The sequence below is a fragment of the Dendropsophus ebraccatus genome, chromosome 13, assembly GCF_027789765.1.
Source record: "Dendropsophus ebraccatus isolate aDenEbr1 chromosome 13, aDenEbr1.pat, whole genome shotgun sequence".
Lineage (NCBI taxonomy): Eukaryota > Metazoa > Chordata > Amphibia > Anura > Hylidae > Dendropsophus > Dendropsophus ebraccatus.
This window is the reverse complement of record NC_091466.1, coordinates 51,893,874-51,909,720: the sequence shown is the minus strand read 5'-3', so window position 1 is coordinate 51,909,720 and position 15,847 is coordinate 51,893,874. Positions and strand designations below refer to the sequence as shown.

Here is a 15,847-nt window from a genome sequence, read left to right as displayed (position 1 = left end):
ACACTGGTGGGCTATAGGTGGTGCAAAGACCAAGGAGTCAAAACACAGGCACAGGTATTCTCTCTACTTTCAAGTATTCTACTTATTCTGCCTGTAAAGTTCCAGCAGAGCACAGTACTACTTGGGTTGGGACTCTCTCGACATCCTTCTCTACTCTTCTGATCCTTTTCTACCTCTCAGCACACAACCCAGCCAGCACAGCTGTATCACTTCTTCAACTCTCAGTACAGATCTGGTTTCTCACGTATAAAGTAACTTATCAAGACGAAAGTGTACTGTATTCTCCTGTATCAAGTATATTTAGAGTAAACAAGAGTATATTTATTCTTACGGGACTCTGTAGTTCTTCACCAAGCACCGACACAGTATTCACTTCCTTGGCTTATCTCCCCATTTTGTGGGAGGCAGTGCCAATAGTCCGGGTGGGTCACTACTCCACTCCGGACCACCATGATAATTGCCCAAGGGACCCCCAAACAGCCTGGCAGGTTACTGTCCACAGGGGAAAAAGATATAGCCAGCCCACTCAAACTAAAAGCAGGTGTGCTCGCATACCTGTGTGCCCCTCCGGCACTGGGGTCACAACAAAATACCAAAGGGCAGGGCCATACCAACCACCAAATGGAGCGCCACATTAGTACAAAACATAATATCTGAAATGCTAAATAATTCTATTTATCCACTTTATAGTGATTTTCCGTTTGTAATATTCCTATTAAAGATGGCTGACCCAGCATTTTAATAGACAAAAAATGCTGTAAAGTTTTTTGGGGGGGGGGGGTGTTGATAAGCAATAGTAATAGTTTGCGCTGTGTAGAGGCTTTTCTGCTAAGCTAGTTGATCTACAATCTTTGAATTATACTATTGCCTAAAAAAAAAAGGAAACCCTTGACACAATGATAAATTGCTATGACTAGCCCTAAGCTAGGTGTTATTATAGTGCGGAATTATCTGTTTTCTATAGATTCTGGTAAAAATGTATACATTGAAAATTCTGTTTCATGCAAAAAACGCTTAAAATGTTTCACTGATCTTCACTTCCTCTGCATGAAAAACAGCAGTTGTTTATTTATTTATTGATTTAATGGCCCAGATTTCCCGTACGTTTTTTTATGTGCATACTTTCTGGCGCAGACTCCTTAGTATATCTGGGCCAATATAGAGGTGGGTATACCTGTGCGGTGATGGCTCATGAAGAAAATGGGGGATGGATATATATATGATTTTAATCTAAAATTCTGACCACAAGTTACTTCATATATGTTGCGCATGTGTTGTGTGCTTCATGATAGGTGTGGCTAATAACTGTAATCATGTGCTAGGGGTCGAAGAAAAGAAAATGAGAGTGACTCTAATGAGAGAACACATCACCTTTAAGTCCCTGGATTATAGAGTCTAGAGATTAGCGAATTTACAGTACAAACAAAGTGAATCGCTTTGTTAGTTCTGCAATCTGCTTATCAGCCTGCTGCCTTTGAAGTTTGAGTAAAATAGGCGTAATTCTGCCGCTAAACTCTCCGCCGCAGAATTACGCATGCCTCCGTATGTCATATCGTCTCAATGGGAGAGCGCGCGCTCCTCCGCAGCCACATGTCACTTCTTTGAGCAGAAAGCGGCGGCAGTGGAGGAGTGTGCGCCCTCTCATTCACTCACAGCGGGACACTAAGCAAGGCGGGATTCCGCTGCGGAATTCTGCCATATTTTCTCAGTGTGAACATACCCTTATAGGGCGATATTGGGCTCTAATTAGGAGTCAGTAATGGTGCGCTTACACAGAGAGATTTTTTAAGCCAAAGCCAGAAATGGATTTAAAAACATGAGAAATCTTAGTCTTTCCTTTATGACCTGTTCTCTGTTTATAGTTTGTTTCTGGCTTTGGCTTGAAAAAACAGTCAAATCTCTCTGCGTAAACGCACCATAAGGAAAGAGAAACAATTGAGTTTGAATGATTCGAAAGGAGAGAGCGTGGAGGGAGAGGGGGAAAAGGAGAAGGAAAAAATGTTTTTCTTTTTTTAAATGTTGTATTTTGGACTCCCCTTTCCTCCTCCTAACCCAACCTTTTGATTTTTTTTTTTAATTTTAATTCGCTATGGCATTATGGAGAGCCGCAGCCAATAAGAAAAATGTAATTAATAAGATTTAAAGAGAATGCTGGAAAATATCAGTGAAGATAAATATGTACAGAGTGTCATCATGTAATATTCCTTCCACAATGTTTATAATGTTATAATATGGATATTAAAATTTGGTATGAAAACAAAAAGTTGATAATTCTAAATGTATTGATGGGTTGGGGTCTGGATGTGTCACCCTCCACTGTATAGATTTTCTATAGAATCTGTCTGCAGCCTAGCTGAGCGCTTCTCCTGATGACTTGAACTTAGACCTTGACAAGTCAAACTTTGACATATTAGGGTTAACCATAGTTTTTGTGTTTAAAAACCGAGAACCTAACTCTACAATGTTGAATAAAAGTTTACAGTCAAAGAAAGTACATTATAATGCAAATAAACAATACCGTCCAATGAAGCTGTGTTGATGTCTGGTCCCGCAAGCTGTCCAGTTCTTGTACGCTCAACCTTCTGATGTCTTCAAGCAGTGAACAATCCTTGCTCTTACCTGGAATTGGTCTCCTAGTCATTGATTTATGGATGTCTGTAGTTTCACGTATGGCTTCCTATCAACAATATGCTATTCAAAGTTCATTGAATATTGATAGATTGCAGTGTTGATAAGTAACAGAAAAGGGACAGGTGAACAGCCAAGTAAATCAGTAGAATGGGAGGAAACGTTCTAATTGCCAAATTTTGCAATAAGACTGTGGAGTAAGGTGCCAGTTATTGTTTGCCCTGCGGAATCTGTTGGCGCTATACAAATAAATATTATTATTGTTTGTAGTAGAAAAAAAAAACGCAGCCCTAGATCACTGGCTTCATTCAAAAGACTTCTAAATGGTAGAGTCATACTGTGGCTGTGATTCTGAAAGACAACATGAACCGGGAAACCCCATCAAAAGGAATTTATCAGCTCTATATCAAGATCAGAGCTCAAGTGTCAAAGAGGAGGTGCTGTGCCCTAGCATGCATACCTCCTCTCCTTGATTTTACTGATTGACAACAGGGCTCAGTGCTGGAAGCTGAGCCCTGTATATAAATTATGCAGGGTAGGGAGAGGTGATGCATGTTGCAGCTCAGCACTGACTTCATGACACTTGAGCTCTGGACAAGATAGAGCTGATATATTCACTTTAATTCTTTGAATCCACCATGGATTGCAGAATATTTCACAGACTTTCACTGACGCTGTACACCACGGGTTCACCTTTTCAAGGAGAGCTGAGCAGGAAAGGTGCCCAGTGCAGATATATAAATTATTATAGGTTTGGTATGACTAGACACTTGGTTGTGCCACCAGAGGGTGTAAAACTTTTTCCATAGCTGTCCAAAAAAAAAAAAAAAAAAAAAAAAAGCTCTTAAAGGAAGACAGTAACAAAAGCTATCACTAGGTGGGGCTACAATTCTCCTAGTCTGTTATTTTCCTAACTACAAATAATTGGTTCATCCCTTATTTTCAGGCACAGTATAACTGGTTGTAACAGGTTATATGTGTTTAATATGATCATCAATTACTAAACGTAAAAAAAAAAGTATAAAATTATATAAAAATGTATAAATAAAAAAATATAAAGAAAAAACATCTTCAGCCATGTCATTGTGTTTATTATCCCTGCGCTGTGACTGTACTAAAGCGTTGCTATATTTATTCCCCCTGTACTGTGACATCACTGTGTTTAAATCTTTTGGTGACATCGGTGTTTATTCTTCCTGTATTATAACATTTAGTGTTTATTATTATCCTTATTAATCTCTGATGCTACTGCGTTTACTATGCTTACATTGTGACAAGTGTTTATTATTTTCTATGCTGTGTATGTCACTGTTTTTATCATCTCTTTACTGTGACATCACTATGTTTATTATTACTGTTTCAACCTGTCATCATTTCTATTATTACTGTATCATATCTTTTGTTACTATGTCACTTTGTATATCATCCCTATGCTGTGAATCACTGTTTATACGTACGATAACATCACTGTGTACATTACTCCTGTATCATGAATAAACTGTGTTTATTTTTCATGCTTTGTCATGTATTGTGACATCATTGTTTATACTGCCCCTGTATCCTGGTTCCCCTTTCACGTAAAAGAGGACACCAGTATTATATCAGATCAGTTGCTGGTGGATGAGCAGCATGTATACAGTATGAGGTGTAAACACTGAGAAGTCCTTAAAGGCCAAATCTGCCAACCTTAAAGTGACTCTGTACCCACAATCTGACCCCCCAAACCACTTGTACCTTCGGATAGCTGCTTTTAATCCAAAATCTGTCCTGGGGTCCGTTTGGCAGGTGATGCAGTTATTGTCCTAAAAAACAACTTTTAAACTTGCAGCCCCGTGCCCAACAGGCGTGGCTTAGAATGTCTATGCATTGGGCTGGCACCACCCCTTCGTCCCTCCTCCCCAGGTTGTGCCAGCCTAATGGATAGACATTCTAAGCCCTCGCCGTTGGGCACAGGGCTGCAAGTTTAAAAGTTGTTTTTTAGGACTCCAGGACAGATCTTGTATTAAAAGCAGCTATCCGAAGGTACAAGTGGTTTGAGGGGGTCAGATTGTCTGTACAGAGTCACTTTAACTTGTTGTGTAACTTAGATCAATTTGGTTTATATAAAAAAATGACTACTTTTAGTGTCAGAATAACCTCTGATGTTCTACTGGTTGCCACTAGGGGGAAACAATATTCTTTATGTGGCCTATATTATAATTAGCAGCCAGACCATTGTTTATTTTCTCTAATCTGTTTAGAGTGGTGCTTGACTGTGTGCGAACCTTTCAAAATAGTCTGTATTTCACCCAAACCTAAGGCCTCATCACTACAGAACAGCGCCCCCATGTGGTCTACAATAGCGGCGCAATGTTGTCAATCAATATGGGCAACATTGTTCAGTCATTGTTGACAACGTGGAAAGGTTTTGAATGTATGCGGTGACTACAATGTGGGTCCCCGCGTAAGTGGATAAATAGAACCAATTTGGAGTAAAAGGTTTTCAATCAATGGGATGACACACAGGCATTAGTGGGCAGCCTACTTTATTAAAAAACAGGGATCTGCTAAAGTCTGATCCTCACGACACATGCTCATGGAGGTCTATCATGGCACAGACGAAGGTGAGGACCTCCGAATAAGAGTTGCTGATGAAAAAGGTTACATAAACTAATAGTGGTGTCCATGGCAGGATCGCAAGAACCGCGACTCTCCAAAAAGAGCATTGCTGCCTGTCACCTGGACAAGCAGGGCAGAAGGTTATTTTGACAATGTTTTTAGACAAAAACAGATCTTTTTGGTCTAAATGAGAAGCAGGAAAACCCTGAATTCAAACATAAAAACCTCATACCATCTGTGAAATATACGGGTGGTGGTATCATGGTTTGGGTCTGCTTTGCTGCATCTGGGCCAGGACGACGGCCTGCTACCGCTGATAAATCAAAGAATTCTAAATCTCTAAAGAGGAAGTTGGCTTCATGATGGAACCTGCATCCATGTTTATGTGCCTCTATGTTATGTTTTGTCGTAGAGATACTGGAAGTTTACATTTCCAACCTTATTTGGATGCTGTCTTATTGGCAGTCTGTAATATCATGCTATAATATTGTGCTGTAATATTATGCTGTAGTATTGTGCTGTAATATCATGCTATAATGTGCTGTAATATTATGCTGTAGTATTGTGCTGTAATATCATGCTGTAATATTGTGCTGTAATATTATGTTGTAGTATTGTGCTGTAATATCATGCTGTAATATTGTGCTGTAATATTGTGCTGTAATATTATGCTGTAGTATTGTGCTGTAATATCATGCTGTAATATTGTGCTGTAATATCATGCTGTAATATTGTGCTGTAATATTATGCTGTAATATTGTTGCAATATCATGCTGTAATATGCTATAATTTTGTGCTGTATTAACATGCTTCTAGTCGCTTACAAGTGTGTGAATAGATTTGTTGTTAAAAAAAAAAAAAACTGCAGGGAAACGGTGGATCCAAGTTAAGACCGAAGAATTGCCTTGAAACCTATCTCTTTTTGTATGCATACCTTAGTTCACTGACTTTACAAGGCTGCAACGGTTAAATAAACTGGGGACTTGCCCAACAACAGGTGGCGAGCCTCAGTCAGGCTATAGAATAACATGAAAAATCACCGGCGTATGGGGACCACTTAGGACTAACTAATACTTAACTTTTAATAATTCATTAAAAATTGTAGCAAAAAGGTCCACACTAACAACAAAAAGACATACACTAATGTGCTCTATATACAGTGAGGTAACCTACAGGGCAAATGTAGACATAGGGGAGATATCCCACGTTCCCAAAGGGATGCTAATACTTAGGGACTAATGGCCCGGTGTCAAAACACCTAGGATACAATTAAAGAGTCAGGGAGAAAAGGAGAGGAGAGTAGTGGTGCGCCCTGCTCTCTGCCCTAATAACCTCTTGCCCTGCCTTTTGGGGAACCCACCTCCTTAACAGGGTGGCCCCAACCACGGTGACAGTCCCTTCCTTATTGCACGTGCCCAGTAGGAAACAAGAAGCACAGAAGACAGAAAAGAGTGAAAAAACGGTGTATACTCAAAACCACCTTAAAAACAACCAGCAAGAAATATCATATTATATACACAGTACCTATTATATATAAGCTGTGCTTGTTCCTACACAGCGCCTATATCAAAAGCTGTGTTCGTTCCGACGCGTTTCAGCCATCCCAATTGTGGATGGATTCATCAGGGAACACATATAGCACTCCAAAAGGATGTGCTTAAACCAATTCCTGCTGTGAGGGATATCCTTTCATCATAACAAATACATGGACCTCTTAGGAATGGTACAACACAATATAGTGGTAAATGATTCGTACTCAATATGGTGACAGCAATTAAGGAGATAACAAAGGAGAACAAAAGAATAACCCCAAATAAATAAACGGATGAATATAGCAAATAGTTGTACTTAGCTATACAGATGGACTGAAGTTGTGCTGCCTGCGAAGGTCCATGTTCACCCCACGATGAGAGGGTGACACTGAATCAGAGGCAGGCCAGGCTTATATACCAGTGATAGTGGTATTACTTCCGGGTAAAGGCTAGTGTGTTGGTGCGGTCATGTGACCTAGATGTGGTCACATGACTAGGTTGATGCGGTCACGTGACCCATATATACCAGTGATAGTGGTATTACTTCCGGGTAAAGGCTAGTGTGTTGGTGCGGTCATGTGACCTAGATGTGGTCACATGACTAGGTTGATGCGGTCACGTGACCCAGATGCGGTCACGTGACTCCGCTACAGTCCTGACTAAATGTTAAATAGCCTCTGCTTGTATAGAGGGCGCACAAGCGCCACTTACCAGCCTACAGAAGCTTCCATAGGACGCCGAAAGTGTCAGAGATGCCACTGATGATGTGTATGAGGATATTTACCAATGCAAATACCTCATAGTATATATAAGGGCAAAGGCAAGTTATGTTAATAGCCCAAGTTGTGGGCTATTAACATAACTTGCCTTTGCCCTTATATATACTATGAGGTATTTGCATTGGTAAATATCCTCATACACATCATCAGTGGCATCTCTGACACTTTCGGCGTCCTATGGAAGCTTCTGTAGGCTGGTAAGTGGCGCTTGTGCGCCCTCTATACAAGCAGAGGCTATTTAACATTTAGTCAGGACTGTAGCGGAGTCACGTGACCGCATCTGGGTCACGTGACCGCATCAACCTAGTCATGTGACCACATCTAGGTCACATGACCGCACCAACACACTAGCCTTTACCCGGAAGTAATACCACTATCACTGGTATATATGGGTCACGTGACCGCATCAACCTAGTCATGTGACCACATCTAGGTCACATGACCGCACCAACACACTAGCCTTTACCCGGAAGTAATACCACTATCACTGGTATATAAGCCTGGCCTGCCTCTGATTCAGTGTCACCCTCTCATCGTGGGGTGAACATGGACCTTCGCAGGCAGCACAACTTCAGTCCATCTGTATAGCTAAGTACAACTATTTGCTATATTCATCCGTTTATTTATTTGGGGTTATTCTTTTGTTCTCCTTTGTTATCTCCTTAATTGCTGTCACCATATTGAGTACGAATCATTTACCACTATATTGTGTTGTACCATTCCTAAGAGGTCCATGTATTTGTTATGATGAAAGGATATCCCTCACAGCAGGAATTGGTTTAAGCACATCCTTTTGGAGTGCTATATGTGTTCCCTGATGAATCCATCCACAATTGGGATGGCTGAAACGCGTCGGAACGAACACAGCTTTTGATATAGGCGCTGTGTAGGAACAAGCACAGCTTATATATAATAGGTACTGTGTATATAATATGATATTTCTTGCTGGTTGTTTTTAAGGTGGTTTTGAGTATACACCGTTTTTTCACTCTTTTCTGTCTTCTGTGCTTCTTGTTTCCTACTGGGCACGTGCAATAAGGAAGGGACTGTCACCGTGGTTGGGGCCACCCTGTTAAGGAGGTGGGTTCCCCAAAAGGCAGGGCAAGAGGTTATTAGGGCAGAGAGCAGGGCGCACCACTACTCTCCTCTCCTTTTCTCCCTGACTCTTTAATTGTATCCTAGGTGTTTTGACACCGGGCCATTAGTCCCTAAGTATTAGCATCCCTTTGGGAACGTGGGATATCTCCCCTATGTCTACATTTGCCCTGTAGGTTACCTCACTGTATATAGAGCACATTAGTGTATGTCTTTTTGTTGTTAGTGTGGACCTTTTTGCTACAATTTTTAATGAATTATTAAAAGTTAAGTATTAGTTAGTCCTAAGTGGTCCCCATACGCCGGTGATTTTTCTAGTTTGTCTTGACCACTGGACCTTACGCTACTATGGTGTAACGGCACCTGTATTTCCGTTATTTGGATTTTCATATAGAATAACATGGCCTGAGAGTAATGGACACTGCAGAGAACAGGAACTTTTTTCTATATTCTTGTTGTTTAGTGTATGTTTCTGTGTGTGTGTGTGTGTGTGTATATATATATACAGTGGTGCCTTGGATTACGAGCATAATTTGTTCTGGGACCACGCTTGTAATCCAAATCCACTCTTAAACCAAAGCAAATTTTCCCATAAGAAATTTATAGAAATGCAGACAATTGGTTCCACACGCCAAAAATAATGATTTATTATACTGAATAACATGTAGAACAGATGAAACAAACATTCAGAAACAGCAGAATATGGGATATTATGTTACTATACAGGAATGGAGAGGATGGGAAACACAAGGGCGGACAGAGACTGCAGGGAGCATGAAGGAATGAGCAGGACAGATGAGGGCACATACATGCAGCACTCTCTGTCCGGGGAGAGAGGGGTTACAGCTATGGAGACATTACCCCCCACAGTCCTGTCCCCTAATGTAAGCCCCAGCCTAAAGTGGATCTGCTATGATTTGGAAGGTGAGGGAGACTTCCTGGGTCAGAGTACAGGGCTGTAGACCCCGCTATGCAGACCATGCCCCTCCCCTGCTCTGCCTCCCACCCAGTACAGGGAGCTCTTAAACCAAAGCAATGCTCTTATACCAAGTAAAAATTTTGAAAAACTGCGAGCTCTTAAACCAAGTTACTCTTAAACCAAGGTACCACTGTATATGTAAATGCATTAAAGTGGTTTTTCAAGGTACAATAGAAGATTTAAGACTTGGGGTGACTAGTACTACACAGGATTGTGAACACCTGGGCAACCATAGTCACTGAATACCTTTGGATGCCTTTGAAAAACAAATGTACAAGATTGAAAGAATGGCACATAAATATGGGCACCAGCAGAATATCGGAGAAGTGGAAAGCAATACTTCTACTGTTATTCCTATTGCTCTATTAAACTTGTTATTAGATGGCTCTGCAAAGAGATGAGACTTCTCCATCGTAATATTACTCATTAGGGGAATCTTTGGAAGTATCTGCCAAGTATAATAGGTTTTATTATATTTTTCTCAATGTAGTACAGAGCTACAGAGACACTGTCAGCATGCCGACACTGTGCATTGTTGTCCACCAATCCTTGCATTTAAAGAGTTGGGTAACCACTGGAAATTCCCTCTCACTATAGGATAAATTATCACACTGTGTGTTATTACACTGTGTAATAAAACAAGATAGTCTTTAGCTCTTACACTGAGCTCCTAAAGGGAACCAATCAGCCCAATTTGGCTGATTTGGTTCCCTGGAGCACGGTATACAGCTCCTGATCAGCCCGCGGCACGTACCAGTTGCAGCTGCAGCAGAAGCTGTATACTGGAGAAAGAGGTTTTATTACCGGGGTGTACGGCAGGCAGAGGCGGGGAGCTAGTTATCTGGGGGGCTCTCTGCCCGTGTCTAGTCACCACTCCTGGCCAGTCAGTAGGCTCGGAGGGGATGACTGACAGGCAGAGAGGCACAGTAAAGCAGTTACCACAAAACACTGAAACAAGCAAGGAACGGACCCTCTGTTCAAGCTCCAGTTGGCACCTCAGTGGTCTTTTTGATATGGACATGACATGACCACCACAGCCAAACGTCACGGTCAGTGACTAAGGACCATAGTCCTGGTATCACCACTAAGTAATTGGAGCCATGATGGTAGGAGTACAGCCTGTGACCTCTGAAACCATTGAATGACTGTGGAGATCATGTGAAATCCACTCCAGAAAGAAGACTGGGGTACCGAGCAGAGCCTGAATGGAGGATCAGCACATGATGGGAGAGTAGAGATGAGCGAATTTGCCGAAGTTCGGGTTTGTATGAACCTGAACTATCGGCTTGTGATTCCCGCTGTCTGCAGCCTCTGTAAACAGGGTGGATAAAGCGTAAAGACCGCCTGGAAAACTGGGATACAGCTTATGCCAATGTCTGTATCCCAGTTTTCCGGGCCGTCCGTAAGGCTGTATCTACCCTGTTCACGGAGGCTGCAGACAGTGGGAATCAGAAGCCGATAGTTCAGGTTCATACGAACCCGAACTTCGGCAAGTTCGCTCATCTCTACGGGAGAGGTGAGTTTCTGATTGTTTGTTATTTTTAATTGTTTAAGGCCCATTTAAAACTAATTTTGAAGATGGATACCACTTTACCCTTCTTTTGATAGTTTTCTCCAAAAGAGTCTCTTTTCTTTGCCCAGCTACCCTCACTTGACTCCTGGCACATGTCAGTCATTCTACAAGAGAACAGGGCATCTAAATAATACAACCCATCATACGTTCTATACATATGAGTATCAAGCAACATTAGAAATGTTTACATCGGTCTTTTTAAAGCAAAAGGAGCCAGTCCATAGACTGCAAGGGGCAATATGCATCTTTCACCCCCTTACAGATCCCCCTACTTAGCCCTAGGGTATGTTCACTCCTGTTGCGCTGAATGTAAGAAGTTTGTTTTTAATGACTTGTAATTTACCCCCTATTTTTTACCTTTCTGGAAATAGGATTGGGAGTTAATAAAAAGCATTTGTCTTCACATTTCTTTATTACATTAAACGTCTTCCGTGTCCATGATATGCAAAATAGGTTGAAAAAGCGGAATCGAGATTTCCCATTGAACGCTGTTGAAAAGTTGGAAGACACCTTTCAAATAAGACATGTTGTGACTGAACATGTGTTCCCCGAGGCCACGTCCTGATTAGAGGAATCTGTAAGAGCCTCTATGTTTATTTTTAGTCCTGGCAGGAACTTCTTCAGAGCACCAGGACAGAGAAAGCAGAGACTTTCCAAAGTTCACACGACAACCTGCTGGAAGCTGTTGCACCAACACTGAGGCTGAACTGGGGATTTCCTTGAGAAGAAAACTGGAAGTAATGGTTTTCTCTAGCCTAATTCTTATGCATGTAAAATTAAAGTAAAAAAAAAAAGTAACCACCCTGAGAGTGGTTTCATCACCGTAGAACTTCCTCTATTCCCAGCAGTTGCAGAACTTGTTGAGCCTTTCTTCTACAAACAGATTATTAATGCCGTCAGAAGTAGCTGCCACGGTAGTGCAGCCGACTGAATCTGGCTCGGCTCCTGCCAGCAGTACCAATGAAGCGACCCCGGGAGGTGGTGGTGGGATCTATTCTGCCATCATCAGCAGGAACTTGCCCATTATTGCTGGGAAATCCAAAAACTTTGAGCAGCTGCGTGACAAATATCTACAGAAAAAAGTTCTTTTTGAAGATTGGGACTTCCCAGCGAATGACAGTTCCCTGTTTTATAGTCAGAAATTGCCTGTCAAGTTTGAATGGAAACGCCCTCCAGTAAGTAGCTGTTTGCCAATGAGTGTGAATTGTGAACTGTTTGCTGAACTCTACAGACATCCAGTTTTAGAGTTCTATGGAAGATGATAGATCTCAACTACATATGTATCTATGCACATAATGTAAAAAGTAAGACCACAATGTATGGTTCTACTCTATTTTAATACAGTTTATGTATTTTTACACTTGGAAGTCCAACATGGAATTGGTTCTTTAGATTCATGTAACTCATTGTTACTCTTTTCTTTTAGATTTAATAGATATCTCTAAACTCAACAACCATAGACATGCAATTTGTTTTATTAATACCATTCTTAGTATTTTAAGACTAGTTACTATTCTAGAGCTTTCCGACACGTGATGTTCTTGGTATCTTTCCTATCTAGATGAGGATCCACCATTTTACTTCCATTTAGCTCTCCAGGGAGTCTCTTTTGGCATTTTTCCATTGTCACATAGTAGTTCATGATTGGTGTCATGCTATACCTTTGAGGTGGTGAATGCCAAGGCACACACCAAGGAGAGTCAGGGAACAGATGTTTTTGCATTTGACTTGTTGATGAGCAATGCCTAACATTTGGCAGCATTAGATCATTCTCTGTCAAAACCAAAGTCAAGAGTGATAGTAAACAGTCAAGAAATTAGTTAAAGTAAGGCTGCTTACGATGCCTGTCCTAAGACAGGTGCATTTGCCCAAAAAGAGTTAAACTTATGGCAGCAAAAATTGCCCACTTTCTAGCCACGTGTCCTGGTCAAAAGCCAATAAGTTACCTTCTTTCTATGCTGTCCAGTTTATACTCTTCCCTGATGCCATGCTATTGCTATTGCTACTACTTCTGTTCCTGGCTCTGCCCAAATGTGTGTCTTACTAGGAAGCACCAAAATCCTTTCCACCCAATCACTTCTAGCACCTGGCATATCAGGCAGCTTCTCCAACTTTTCTATGTTTCTATAGATAATAAGAAGGGAAATACTACAAGGGCAGACTTGATGGACCCAGTGGTTTTCTCCTGACGACAATCTTCTATGTTTCTACGTTTCTATGTTTCTCATACCTGAGCAATAAAAGGTTCTGCTTGTATGCGGATTCTGTTCCTGTGTTTTGACTCAGGCTTGTTATCCAAACTTGCCCCTGCCTATCATTTTTATGCCATGCTTTTTACGTATGTCTGACATCGGCCTTTTTCTATCCACCAAACCTATGTTATTTGCCCTGAATGTTTACTTGACTGTGGACCATGCACATACTCTGCCTCAACCTTAACCCATACTTGGACTACTCTCTTGTCTGACCCCTTAGTGCTCTGTACCATAAGGCCAACTGTTCCCTATACTGTGACCAATCCTAGAGGCAGTGACCTTGTGGCCAACTGCAGAAAAATTATGTTACCTGTAGGGGGGGGGGGGGTTAAAATGTGAAAATCAGGGAACCACTTGGACAACGTCGTCAGAAGTCAAACCAGGTTGATGTTTTGGACCTATTTATGTAATTCCTATGCCTATTATACTTCTTTTAGTGGATCATAGCAACTGAGCATTAACAGAAACTCTTAGCAGGTTCCATTTACAACCACCATATATCAAATTTAAAATCTCAAATTTAAAAGTATCAAGTTGTCTTGATGGCCAATTCGGAATTGTTCTGTGTCTCACGCTTGGCTTCCTTGCACATCCAGACAACTGTATCTAAATTAGTTTCTGATTGTAAAAGGTATGAATGTTTTCTTATGGTTTCGTCAGAGTAAAAGGAAAGACAATCGCACACTTTTGTTTTCTAGAGAAGTCCATGTTTCTTGTATGAGGAAAGAACAATAGTTGGTTCTAACCCCATGTCACCATGCCTGGCTAAGCATTTTGATTGTCATCACTGAGTATACTGGGCTTAGGCCTTACAACTCACAATGGTAGTGCAAAGGTTAAGCCAAATTTTTAACCTTTCTACTGTTCTATGACCAAACATAATATTGTCGACTGAGGACATGGAACCAGTTTAGTCAAGGTAGAAGAATCTAGCTGCTGCGGACAACGCTTCTACATCTCATCTCCACTACCTCTCTGAAATGATGTCTGTTATGTAAAAATATGTGTATATATATATATATATATATATATATATATATAGTGATGGATACAAAGACCAGTGGTAATGTACAGTACCCAACATCATGTTATATTAACACTACAGGATGCCAGCTCTTACTGATGATGTTGCGATGTTAAGTTCAATGCTTTGTAAATGGGAGCTTGTGCTGGTGAAGATAACTGAGCCTTACTGGGGTCTAATCAATCTAAATGATAAATAACATATTTGCAAAAAGTACTTTTTTCAACTTCACTTCTCTGGAGGGGTTAGGGTTGGATCAAAAGTACCGGATCCACTGTGGATTTCATGCAGCGAGTTCACAGTGAAATCCGCTGCTGATCCCAAACTGTCATTTTCAATGACAGTTTTCAAGATTTTCAATGTCATTTTCAAGATTTTATACTCGCAGCAGGATTGTCATCCTGCTGTGAGTATGTGAATGCCGCCCCCCTTAACCCGCCGCCGAGAATATACTTTACCTGGTCCGCGCTGTGGCTACATCTGAGGCTCCCGATCCCCGTAGGTCCCGCTAAGCCAATCAGTGCACTGCCCCGCGGCAGTCACTCATTGGCTGGGCGGGACCTACTGGAGCTGGGAGCCTCAAATGCCGCCGGAGAGCAAACCAGGTAAAGGATGCTCCAAGTAGCGGGTTAAGGGGGCTGGAATTTACATATTTGCAGTGGGATCACAATTTCTTCACACCTCAAGACGCTTCTTTATGTACCAGGCAGCATTACAGCCATTCATTTAAAGAAGACACACAGTGAATAGCTGATCATCCCACTGGCTACCCCTTTAATAACTTAGCCTTTATTGTGTTAGTCATGTTCCCCCAAAAAGTGGCAAAATTATTTTGTAATTTTTAGGACAATAATGTATTTCTTCTTTATTTTAAACATGTTTTCACTTTTCTCTAGCCCAATCATGTCCTTTTGTTTCACCTGACTGAAGGGAAATTTTTATATTCCTAATATTATATTTTCGAATGTGAAAAATATTTTCCTCATATTACTTTGTATTTAAAAATTTTTTATATCCAATATTCCAATAAAAATCCAAATAATGCTATGTAATGCTAAGAGCCCTTTTATAAACCCGATTTGGGGCTGTGCAAGGGCGCAAACTAGCGCCAATCAGCTTGATTAGGATTTGCATTGCCGCAAGAAGATATGAGTAATTGTGCAGCTGGGCCACACAATTGATCACTGCATTGTTCGTGTAGCCATTTAAATGCATTGCTATTGTACCATCAGTACATTCGCTTTAATTTTTGCACACTGATAGAACAGCGTTGGCGCAGGGAAGCCGGTGCTATGATCCTTTTTTTGAACCATGGCCCCGTTTCAGCGTATGGCGCCGTTCTATTCCCGGGCACCGGAGGGGGTTAAAGCACTGAAGGCTTAGT

At 41.2% G+C, this 15,847-nt stretch overlaps 1 protein-coding gene across 5 annotated transcripts in view; it reads left to right on the top strand.

The window, feature by feature from the left end:
- The window catches only part of CAPN3 (calpain 3), an 87,390-nt gene that overhangs the window by 4,351 nt on the left and 67,192 nt on the right, over window positions 1–15,847 (top strand). For 3 of the 5 annotated variants that reach the window (XM_069950681.1, XM_069950682.1, XM_069950680.1), the window contains exon 1: window positions 11,852–12,359. The exons of 1 other annotated variant lie outside the window; for it this stretch is intronic. In XM_069950681.1, coding sequence (XP_069806782.1) covers window positions 12,075–12,359 — 285 coding nt within the window. In that variant the 5' untranslated portion in view covers window positions 11,852–12,074. Of the gene's footprint in view, window positions 1–11,851; window positions 12,360–15,847 lie in introns of those variants that run through there. One more of the 5 variants, XM_069950679.1, reaches the window with a different exon arrangement.